This window comes from Hypomesus transpacificus, chromosome 13 (genome assembly GCF_021917145.1).
Source record: "Hypomesus transpacificus isolate Combined female chromosome 13, fHypTra1, whole genome shotgun sequence".
Lineage (NCBI taxonomy): Eukaryota > Metazoa > Chordata > Actinopteri > Osmeriformes > Osmeridae > Hypomesus > Hypomesus transpacificus.
The window spans coordinates 1871021-1882309 of record NC_061072.1 but is presented as its reverse complement, the minus strand read 5'-3'; the positions used below and the strand labels follow the sequence as shown (position 1 = coordinate 1882309).

Below are 11289 nucleotides of genomic sequence, written 5' to 3'. Positions count from 1 at the left end.
AAATTGCAGTATTGTACATTACAAATACATCATAATTGTATTTAGTCTTGTTTATTGTGTATTAACAAGATTCTCCGTAGGCGCTATTTTCATTGTTTGTATATTGTCTGGTTTTGATGGAATATTAAAAAAATAATCTGGTAAAAACCTCTTATATTGGGGATTTATTTTCAGTGTAACCAGTTGCCTGGATTTGTTTGCGCCACTAAATGAAGACATTTGTACAGATGAGTCTTAAGGGGTCAATGGTAATCAATAGTCTGATCCATCTCCATTTTCATACATCATAAACATTTATTTGATGATTAATTGTGATACAAATAACTGAGATGAACACACAATCTTATTTTGGCCATTTATTGGAACATGTGATCAAGGCTTGTACAAAAGAAACTACATTAAGTGCAAAACAGTCATATTATTTATTTGAACTATTTACAATATTTTTTATATACAGTTTGCCTACTTCCCCTTCTCCTCAGCCCACCTCTTCTTATCTGCCGTGTAGAAGGCTGATTGTTGAAACTCCCCCCAGGTCATTTCAGCATTCATTCCATCTGCCTTGTACAGGGACAGCACCCTGGTAGGACAGTAAATGTACCTGCCCGCCACACCCCGGAACGAATGGTACACATGGGGGCTTTCTGGCCCCTGCTTGATGGGCTTGCGGCAGAACTTGCAGAGCCGACCGGTGGGCTGCTGTTCTGCCGCTCTCCGTTTCTCCCGCAGATCAGCCAACCTCCGTGCCTCTGCTGACCTGAGCTTGGCTGCCTCAAGCTCTTTCCCAAAGAAAGGGGTGTCCGCAAAGTCCTCAAACGGCATTCTGGGGTCATTCAGGCCTTCTGCTGCATAGAGCTTGTGGACTCTTTGTGAGCAGTAAAAGTACTTGACCTCCCCAGACTGGTAGAAGAGGTGGATGGAGGAACCGTCTCCCTGGTATCGCGACTTCGGCTGGCCACAGGCAAGACAGTTCCTCGTCTTCTTTTTGCCCAGCTGCTGCTGCTGCTGTTGTTGCAGTGCCGTCTGCTTCTGGACTATGTCCCGCACCATGTCCTCTATAGCAGCCTTGGTCAGAGGGGCCTCCTGGGGATCTCTCCCAGGTGGATTGACCGCAGCGGGTGGTATGGTCACCACTGGCACGCTCTTGGTCTCACTCTCTGCCGTCAGGTGCTGCCACAGCTGCTGCGTCTCCAGGAGTTTCTCTGGGCTGGTGTTCAGGGACGTGCTGACGTTGGTCCACTTTGCCTAATGCTTCACATACTGTGAAATGTGTTGCTTTGTTGTTGGATGCAACAGGCTATTGGGATCACGGGAAGCAGCCTGCACCAAGCCAGCGTAGTCACTGTCCACCCTCTGCAGGAAATCCTTCGACCCTTGGTGGATTCCTATGAGGCCGTCGATGACCTCCTTCATGGCCTCTGTCCACCGGGAATGGTCCAAGACGTACAGAAGCCCACCTGCCTTGATGGACATTGTGCGAGCAGCACGCGGGTTTGCTGTGATGGGCAGTGCAGGTGTCTTTGGCAGACCTGAAGACAAGTAGAAATAACACATAATAAATATAAAATCTTGAGTGTTGCGTGGGAGTCAGATGGCTGAGCGGTGAGGGAGTCGGACTAGTAATCAGAATGTTGCCGGATCGATTCCCCACCAAGCCAAAATGACGTTGTGTCCTTGGGCAAGGCACTTCACCCTACTTGCCTCGGGGAGAATGTCCCTGTACTTACTGTAAGTCGCTCTGGATAAGAGCGTCTGCTAAATGACTAAAATGTAAATGTTGCATCTCATTCACATTTGACTAGCAGATGTGTAAAATGAGGGATATTTGCAAAATTACCTTGAGTGGAGGTTGATTGGACTGGCTGGACTGTGGTCTGGGGCAAGACTCCAGAAGCCTCACCAAAGATGTCTTCCTGCAACAGAGGAAGTACATGCATTTCAATTATTTAAACATGAGCCTGGAAGAGCTCGGAGGAAACACAGTTGCCTGTGATCCACCGTGCCTGATGCGCATGGAAACCCTCCTGTTGGGAGGTGCCTCTCACAGGGATCCACACTGGGACAGCTGCTCCTTCACCCTTGACGTGGTTGAGCTGCACTGTTCCTCCGTGTCTGTAAAGGATCCCGTCCTCCTCCTCTGGATCACTCAGGCAGCCTCTCAGGATGTGCACCCTCTGGAGTCTCCACAGTTTTAGCATGGACGGCTTGAAGAGGTAGACACCATTGGGATCTGTCTCTAGGAAGAACTGTTTGAGGACGCTCTCCACTCTCTCCAGCAGCTCTGTAGGTTGTGGTACCTTACAATTGAAAAAAGGATTACAGATGATTTCATATGCATTAACGGAATACAGAAATGAAATTACGTATTTTTCTTATTTATGTTATAACATAACAAGCATTATTAATGTTATGAACATTCAAAAGTACCTTGGTCCGGCAGTGTTCCCGGATATGCTGCTTTGTGGGATTGGCAGGCCTGATCCCACAGAAGGCGTATGCCTCCGTCAGCCTCTGCAGGTCGGTCTGGTCCACCACACAGAATGCGGCACTGAGGAACCGGCAGAAAGTGCTGTGGAGTGTATGGTGCTCTGACACGCACTCCCTTGAGAACCGCCGCATGCAATGGAAAAGGTCCAGTTTGACAGTGATGTCGCTGCTGTACTTTCCCCGGGAGGCACATGAGTTGGTCAGGTTCCCAGATGTTGCCCCCGTCACCACAGCTTCCGTGGTTTTCCATGAATCCCAGTGGAGGTGCTCCTGGGGGTCAAGGTTTGGGATCCGGAAATCAGCACAGCAGTCCCTGCTCACACAGTGAGAGAGAGAGAGAGAAAAACACAAATTAATGATAGGCTTTGAGTTTCTATGTCACCTGCATACAATCCCCTGTAACTATATAGTATATTATATTTTGCTAAATGTTTCTGTCCTGTGTAAAATTGAATACAAAAGCTGTGATCTGGCTTTTACCTGTCCACCCACTGGTACTTTGCCTTCGGCAGTCCAGCTGAGTCGTAGCGATGAGACAGCCCCTCGTACATGGGTTCCAGCGACCGGTCACTCTCTGACTGAAGCATCACCCAGGACAGGATCATCCAGTTCTCATTCATCACGGAGTACGAGGACATGGTTCCGGATGAGAGCACCACCTTCCGGGCCACCTTCCGAGTGTGGTCAGCTCGAATGACCTGCCCAAAAGTGCCTTGCAGGACAAGAGTGAGGGTCTTCTCCTTACGGTGGTACTCATGTACGAGGCAGTCTACTAGGTAGCGGGGACTGATGGCTACCCCACACCAGCCATTGGTCGAGTCGTAGGTACCAAAGGGATCAGGGGTGTTGTCCTTCCGCATGGTGCCTGTGATGGTCTTCTGCCCATACAGGCCGGAGTCACCATCCTGCACATTCTGTACAGTCAACAGATAGGCAAGGTGTGCCCTCTCGTACCGTAGGTGCAGAGCCTCATTTAGCTGATTTGCCATGTCTGTGGCCGACCTCCCTGTGCGACATAGCTCATCCATTACCGTTTTGCAGATGGCTTTTTTGTGGGTGAGAAATGCTGGCAGGATGTTGCAGAAGAGTTGTGGCAGCATTTCCATCTACTGGGGTTTGTCAGCGAACCAGTACCTCTTGCATGTTTTGCAGTTCAGCCGAGAGGCCAAGATGTAGTACTGGCCGCTGGTCCCAATGATGACCCGGGGTCGCCCAACTCCTGCCGAAACCACATGGGGAGTGGAGCAGCCGTAGAGGCAGGGTAAAATGTAATTGTTCCTCACTCTCTCCATAATTGCATGCTCCGGTTTCCAAATGAAAAATGGATGTAGCTGGAAGTACTTGGGAGATGGCATATCATAGACTGGATCTATGAGTTCTGGTTGGGGTGGATGACGCCACAAGGAGATCATACCCATCAGATGTCGTACAGGTCGAGATCCTGGCCAAAGTCCCAAAGATTCCATCTCCGTTTTTTAATCCACATCTTCTGGTTTTGGGAGCAGTTCCACTGGCTGACGTCTTGGTCCTTCCTATGGAGTGGTGGTGGGATGGTAGACGGAGCTGGGGTAGGTAGAGCACCAGCTGCGGCTGGAACAGGACAGGGTAGAGCGACAGCAGCAGACATGGCAGGAGATGGAGCAGAGTGCGGTGGCATGGTGGCTGCAGACAGCACAGGAGCCAGTCGGGGAGAGGCTGCAGGATGACAGATGATAATGATGAGCAACTACATTCTGTAAACAACAGACTAAATACATAGATTTTTAAACATATAAAATATTTTTAAATACTTTCAAGTAATTATATTATTAAATAATAGTGACTCATACCTTTTGAGATAGCAGTGTTTGCTGACTCTGTACACAGGCCCAGGGCAAGCAACTCGGGCGGAACTGGCACTGGAGCCTTCACTGGAACTGGGGGATCTAATGACAAAATATGTATATAGCTCACAACCTGTCTTTTTGCTACCGGTACTGCAGTGAGAGATGACTTTCAATCACAGGCTAAGAGTTAAATGAGGTAAGTAAGTTATGTTTGATTAAATCTTGTATCTAGTTAGGCGCATGTGGACATCAATATTAACCTGGCAACAAAGAGGTGAGTCCATCACCCTGGTCTGGTCTGGAGAGTGTGGCTGCTGGTTTACTCTTTTCTATTACAGAAAGCACAATGTTATTCTCAACATCTAACGTAGTAGCTCATGCAAAACACAACATATTGTTTGTAGTATGTTTTTAAATTGCAAGAGATTCAGATGTAGTCCTAGGAACATGATCATTTTACCTTGAGCAGTGCTGGGGTCCAGTCTGTTACCAGGCAGTTTAGACTGAGCAGCGGATGGATTCTTATATCCTGAAAAATAAGACAAAGTTAGTCACCGTGTAAAAGTTATATTTCAGACTGACAGAGGCAAATTGCATGTGTGCTTTGTTTGCATGTAAGAACTTCTCTCAATTGGATCTGTCAGCAACTATCAAACAGCTTTGATCCTAAATAAATAAAATACATTTTGTTCAAAAACCTGTTAAGCAAACAATGCAAACGGTGGCATGCACATTCATGCAGTCATGCAGAGTATAAGACAAATAACACTTACCCTCAACGAAGAGCCTGTAAATTCATAATGGGAATCATGCAGAGTATAAGAAAAAAAAACACTTACCATCAATGATGGAGAGGATGTAAATTCATGATTGGAGTTTTGAAAGGCAGAACACCATAAACATTGAACAAGGCCAGAAACGTGGCATGAGCATTGAACAAGGCCAGGAACGTGGCATGAACATTGACCAAGAGTCATGTCTTGGTCCCAACAACTGATACGCAAAGAGACCTCGGCCTGCTGGTCTCTTATTCCTGGGAGATGAAGATGCACCCGAAGACAGGGCAGCAGCTAGTGACAAAGCAGAGATGAAAAGATGTACAACATGCTGTCAAGTAGCAGTTCAAAAGCATATTGCTTTAAATGTGTCCTCAGTCACACACAACAAGGCCCACAAAGGAACATTCACTTACAGCTCTGCTTGACCATCTTGGAGGGGGAGATGTTCAGCATGGCTTGCTCCAGGTCTTCATCTTCATCCATGACTGTGGTGCAAACAGGAAAGAAACATAAGTATTCCTTTCACTGTACAATAGTTACATTTATATCCTATCTGTTACATGCATCAAATGAAAGTTAACCATAATCACAAGCATTAAATTACTTATAATATTTAATTAATACTGATGACCTACCCACGGCTTGGCTGGAGGCGAGCAGAGGAGAGGACATGGATGCCTCCTGGGTCTTCTTGGTCAGGTACCGCTTCAGTTTGTCCATGCTAGTTCTCGGAGTGGTGGTCCGGGACAGAACGAACGCTGCAAAGCCATCTGCCCTACCCTCCCAGACGTCACCCCAGGTCCTTGTTGGCATGTGGCCAAAGCCGACCTCTTGGTCCTCCTCCACTGAGCTGACAGCCCCGGTCCTCCTGGCCTCGTACTCCAGCACTGCCTTGATTTCCTTGAAGGAATTGGCATACCCTACAAAGGACCGCAGGCTGTCTTTGCTGGGCCCATCCAAAAGGCATGCCAGCTGTTTGCTCCTTTTCAAATTGTTTAATGAGGTACAGAGTGTACCCCACATCATTTTCAAGGAGCCATCTGAACAATTTCCCCTTATACTTTCCAAACTGTAAAGTATACTCCCCCAACACCTCAGTTTGGTCAGACACATCCCCCCCTCGGTCACGGACCAAAGAGCACGCCCTTGCCCTCATCTGTTCCTCCTTTATGGGTGCTGACTTGTCCTTCAGAGAGACAGAGGAGTCCTTCCAACACTTGGCTTCCTCAGTTGCATCTTGGAGAAGGTAGCCATGTGACCCCTTCCGAAAGACCACCACCACTCTCCCAGGATAAAAACTAAAAACTTGCTTAGACATCTGTATTTAAAAGAAATAACACATTCAATAATTACAGCAGATTACATGTCAAGAGGGGGTGGTAGCCAGAGTATTTTCAAACAACACTGCCCTACAGTAGATCTGTATCTATTCGATGAGTGTGCTTACTTGAGGTGAATGTGCCTCATCTCAACTCCCCCATCCCCCACCCATCCCCCTCAATGTCCTTTGTCTTGGAATGTGTATTAGCTGCGAACAGCTCTCTTCTAACATGACTTTTATTCACGATTCACTATTAATTTTACATAACATGCTGGCAAACCATTGTTAAAGTTACTGAATAACTTTGGGAAGTTATAGTAGTACCAACGTAACATTGCATTCGTGGCTACTGTACATACAGTTTCATTCATTCATACTGAGAGTCATAGCGTGCTCAATGTTGAGTTTTCACAAAGCAGAGATGAGTAAAATAACATGTTCATTCATGATTTAGCTAGCTATCTTTAGATCTATCCAGATGGATATCTTACCTCAGTGTAGATCTACGTGTACTGTTCTCTCAAAAAATATTCTGATCTGAGACGCTTCTCTCTATCCATCTCTATCTCGTAAGAAAACCGCGAAACAGCGCCCCCCAAATCCCCATAGTGGCCACAAATGGTAGTATTCGATATGGTTAAGGATAGCCATAGAGAATGAATGGGAAAAGTTAAGAAAGTTAAGACTATTCATAGCAGCCTGCCGCGCGGCGTGCTGCTTTGGAACGCAAGGTCGTAGGATCGAATCCAGCCACAGTCGTCAAGGATGTCGTGACACTGAATTATCTGTTTAGCGTAACCAGGTATGCCACAGTAGCTGTCTAGCAGTTTAATCATAATGGTAACGATAACGTTTCATTGTCAGGGGATTTATATTTATACTTAGGACTAGGAGTCTATGGCAGCCCACAGAACAGATTGGTGCGAAGTTTTGAAATTTGGCACACTGATTTGGAACGGTCTCCTGATTATCGTAAGCAAAGTTTCATGTCGATCCCTGAAGCTCTATAGGGCCACCAAGGCGTCAAAGTTGGAAGTGCGTTTACGCTCACAACTTTTGAACCGTGAGACCGTTTTTCATAATTGAGGTATCATTGGATTCTATGGATGCAGACGATTCGATTGAACCCTGTGACGTCATTGTCGTCATGATGGTTTTTACGTCATTTGTATTTTAAGAAATTGCTACTTTTTTGAACTCGTCCTAGGCCGTTGCTCCGATTTTCATGAAAATTGCAACAGATCATCTTCAGACCATGCCGACAAAAAGTTATCAAAATGTTATCGATGAGTCAAACCGTTCACGAATAACGCGCAGACGATTTTGACAAAGAGGACGCCAAAGCGGACGTGAGGCCTTGACTCTGCGACGGTTTACCGTATGGAGTCGAAACTTTGGAAATGTCATCATGAGCATGCAATCTAATCATCTTCTTACCACAATAACCTTGACATGTCAAAATATGACTGAATTACAGCTGTTTATACTTGGGTCAAATCTGACAAAGCTTGCCACGGGAGAAACGGCTTCCTTTTTTTTAATAAAGTAACCGAACACGGCATTTTCCAGCAATGAGAATAGCTCACGGGGATAAGACGTGCTGCTTTGGAACGCAATGTCGTAGGATCGAATCCAGCCACCGTTGTCAAGCATGTAGTGACACTGGATTATCTGTTTAGCGAAACCAGGTATGCCACACTAACTGTCTAGCAGTTTAATCATAATGGTAACGATGACGTTTCGTTGTCAGGGGATTTATATTTATATTTATACTTAGGACTAGGAGTCTATGGCAGCCCACAGAACAGATTGGTGCGAAGTTTTGAAATTTGGCACACCAATTTGGAACGGTCTCCTGATTATTGTCACCAAGTTTCATGTTGATCCCTGAAGCTATATAGCGCCACCAAGGCGTCAAAGTTGGAGGTGCGTTTACGCCCACAACTTTTGAACTGTGAGACCGTTTTTCTTAATTGAGGTATCATTGGATTCCTTGGATGCAGACGATTCGATGGAACCCTGTGACGTCATTGTCGTCATGATGGTTTTTCCGTCATTTGTATTTTAACAAATGCCAACTTTTTCAAACTCCTCCCAGGCCGTTCTCCGATTTATGGAAATTGCAACAGATCATCTTACATTTACATTTGGTCATTTAGCAGAAGCTCTTATCCAGAGCGACTTACAGTAAGTACAGGGACATTCCCCCCGGGGCAAGTAGGGTGAAGTGCCTTGCCCAAGGACACAATGTCATTTGGCTTGGCGGGGAATCTATCCGGCAACCTTCTGATTACTAGTCCCGACTCCCTCACCGCTCAGCCATCTGACTCTTCAGACCATGCCGACAAAAAGTTATCAAAATGTTATCGATGAGTCAAACCGTTCACAAATAACGCACAAACGATTTTGACAAAGAGGACGCCAAAGCGGACGTGAGTCCTTGACTCTGCGACGGTTTACCGTATGGAGTCGAAACTTTGGAAATGTCATCACGAGCATGCAATCTAATCATCTTCTTACCACAATAACCTTGATATGTCAAAATATGACTGAATTACAGCTGTTTATACTTGGGTCAAATCTGACAAAGCTCGCCACGGGAGAAACGGCTTCCTTTTTTTATAAAGTAACCAAACACAGCATTTCTTAGCAGACAGAATACCTCACTGGGATAAGACGGGCTGCTTTGAAACGCAAGGTCGTAGGATCGAATCCAGCCACAGTCGTCAAGCATGTCGTGACACTGGATTATCTGTTTAGCGAAGCCAGGTATGCCACAGTAGCTGTCTAGCAGTATAATCATAATGTTAACGATGCCTATATATTGAAAACTTCTCATTCCCTAAAGAACCTGATGGCCGACGCTTCCACTACCACTACAACTACAGACAATTAATTAATGGGAAAAAAATCAAGCGAAGCTGGCTCACTTATTCAAAAAGAAGTGATGCTGTGTACTGCTTCTGCTGCAAATTGTTCTCGAGAAAGTCCACAAAACTGGTGTAGCCCTCTCACTTAATTCTAATCGCCCTAATAGCTCCGCAGCATGGGAGAGGAATTGGTGAAGGTTACTAAAATGTACAAATAATATTTATTTACAATAGCTGAAATTCGGGCATATGACCGCCTAGGGTGCAGAGAGGCCTGGTTAGCTTATTATATAGCTATACAGTTATTGGACACATGAAACATTAACATCACCACCATTGAACACATTTTACAGGTTTATTACAGTCAGCCTTTTCCAAGGTATTATCACACAGAGAGAAAAAAAACTGTACCCGGGGTTTTCTAAAACGTTGGCACGCTTGTTGGAGCTCTGTAAAGATGTTGTTACTCACTGTTCCGGTAACCCAGAAAGCTGTTAGCTAGCAGTCTCGTCCTCAGCGGGAAGTTCGCAACAGTCCACCTGCAGCCACGCTGCTAGCTCCTGCAGCCACGCCGCTAGCTCCTGCAGCCACGCCGCTAGCTCCTGCAGCCACTAGCTCCTACAGACACGCCGCTAGCTCCTGCAGCCACTAGCTCCTGCAGACACGCCGCTAGCTCCTGCAGCCACTAGCTCCTGCAGCCACGCCGCTAGCTCCTTCTCAGCAGAACCCAGCGTTACCCAGTGACCCAGTCTCGACCACCGTTCACTCCCCCACCTCAGCAGTGCCACACCAAAGACAGTAAACTCCCGGTTTTCCAACTTTAATCCGATGGACCAAAATGAACACGCTCCCGACTCTCTGCGTCTGTCTTTCTCCTCTCGAAATCGATCTGTCCTCTCGTTCCTCTCATCTCCGCCCCCCTCACAACAAAACAATATCTTACCACTGATTGGCTAGTCACAAAATTGACACATTACCCACCCAATAAAGAAGCAAATAAATGTTATTAAGCATCAGGGACAACTGAACCAGCCCACGCCTTTTACATAAAACAATAGAACAATATATTTAACATTTTAGCAGGGTGCTACACTGGCAACGGAGGGACAACAGGATTGGGTCAACATAGGTTCACTTCTGGAACAGCATGGAAATAGCCCTGAACATTGCAAAAACATGGTGAAATGGAAGGATTTTGCACTCCGTCTTTCAAAGGGGGAAACCTTTGATGAGACTGAAATGGCCCTCATGGAGGCAGAAAAGAATTGCTGGAGAGATGTTCTCACACGCCTAATCAGTATTATTCAGTCCTTGGCAAAAAGGAATCTGGCACTCAGGGGATCTGTTGATACATTACATCAAGACAACAATGGGAACTTTCTAAAAGAAGTGGAACTGATAGCTAAATTTGATCCTGTTTTGAAAGATCACTTGAGATGAATCGACAGTGGAGCACAGCATATCACATACTTGGGAAAAACAATCCAAAATGAGTTGATAAGCTATGTCAGTGACAAAATACTGGACACAATGGTGGCAGAAATCAAAGATTCAAAATATTATGCCATAATATTGGATTGCACCCCAGATGTTGGTCACCAAGAACAGATGTCCGTTGTCGTGCGCATTGTTAGTCTTGGCAAAACACCAGAAATAAAGGAACACTTCTTGGGATTTCTCATAGCTCCTGAATCTACTGGTCTAGGCTTGTATAAACTCAATCTCAACAGGCTTGAAGAATTGAACATCCCTTTCCAGGACTGTAGGGGACAATCTTATGATAATGGTGCAAACATTAAGGGCAAAAATAAAGGTGTGCAGGCTAGGATGTTAGCTAAAAATCCACATGCCTTTTATGTGCCTTGTGGAGCACACACCTTAAATTTAATGGTTTCAGATGCTGCTAAAGCATCCATGGATGCCACTTGTTTTTTTGGAAATGTGGAAAAACTTTACAGACTCTTCTCAGGTTCTCCTCAAAGGTGGGCTATCTTGCAGAAGCATGT

The 11289-nt window shown here is 45.7% G+C and overlaps 1 protein-coding gene across 6 annotated transcripts; it reads right to left on the bottom strand.

The window, feature by feature from the left end:
- Window positions 1-346: 346 nt before the first annotated feature.
- Window positions 347-10193, bottom strand: LOC124475971. 6 transcript variants are annotated; one of them, XM_047032887.1, is made up of 12 exons: window positions 9695-10193; window positions 5728-6410; window positions 5506-5577; window positions 5153-5383; window positions 4774-4842; window positions 4574-4642; window positions 4317-4412; window positions 2968-4182; window positions 2428-2800; window positions 2046-2297; window positions 1838-1913; window positions 347-1529 (listed from the first exon to the last, which is right to left on the bottom strand). In XM_047032887.1, exons 8-12 carry the CDS (start codon window positions 3591-3593, stop codon window positions 1246-1248), a joined length of 1611 nt encoding a protein of 536 aa, XP_046888843.1. In that variant the 5' UTR covers window positions 3594-4182; window positions 4317-4412; window positions 4574-4642; window positions 4774-4842; window positions 5153-5383; window positions 5506-5577; window positions 5728-6410; window positions 9695-10193; the 3' UTR covers window positions 347-1245. The 6 variants fall into 6 exon arrangements, with proteins under 6 accessions (XP_046888843.1, XP_046888840.1, XP_046888844.1 ...); XM_047032884.1 differs by having other exon boundaries at window positions 4774-5383; XM_047032888.1 differs by having other exon boundaries at window positions 4574-4842.
- Between the last annotated feature and the right edge of the window lie 1096 nt (window positions 10194-11289).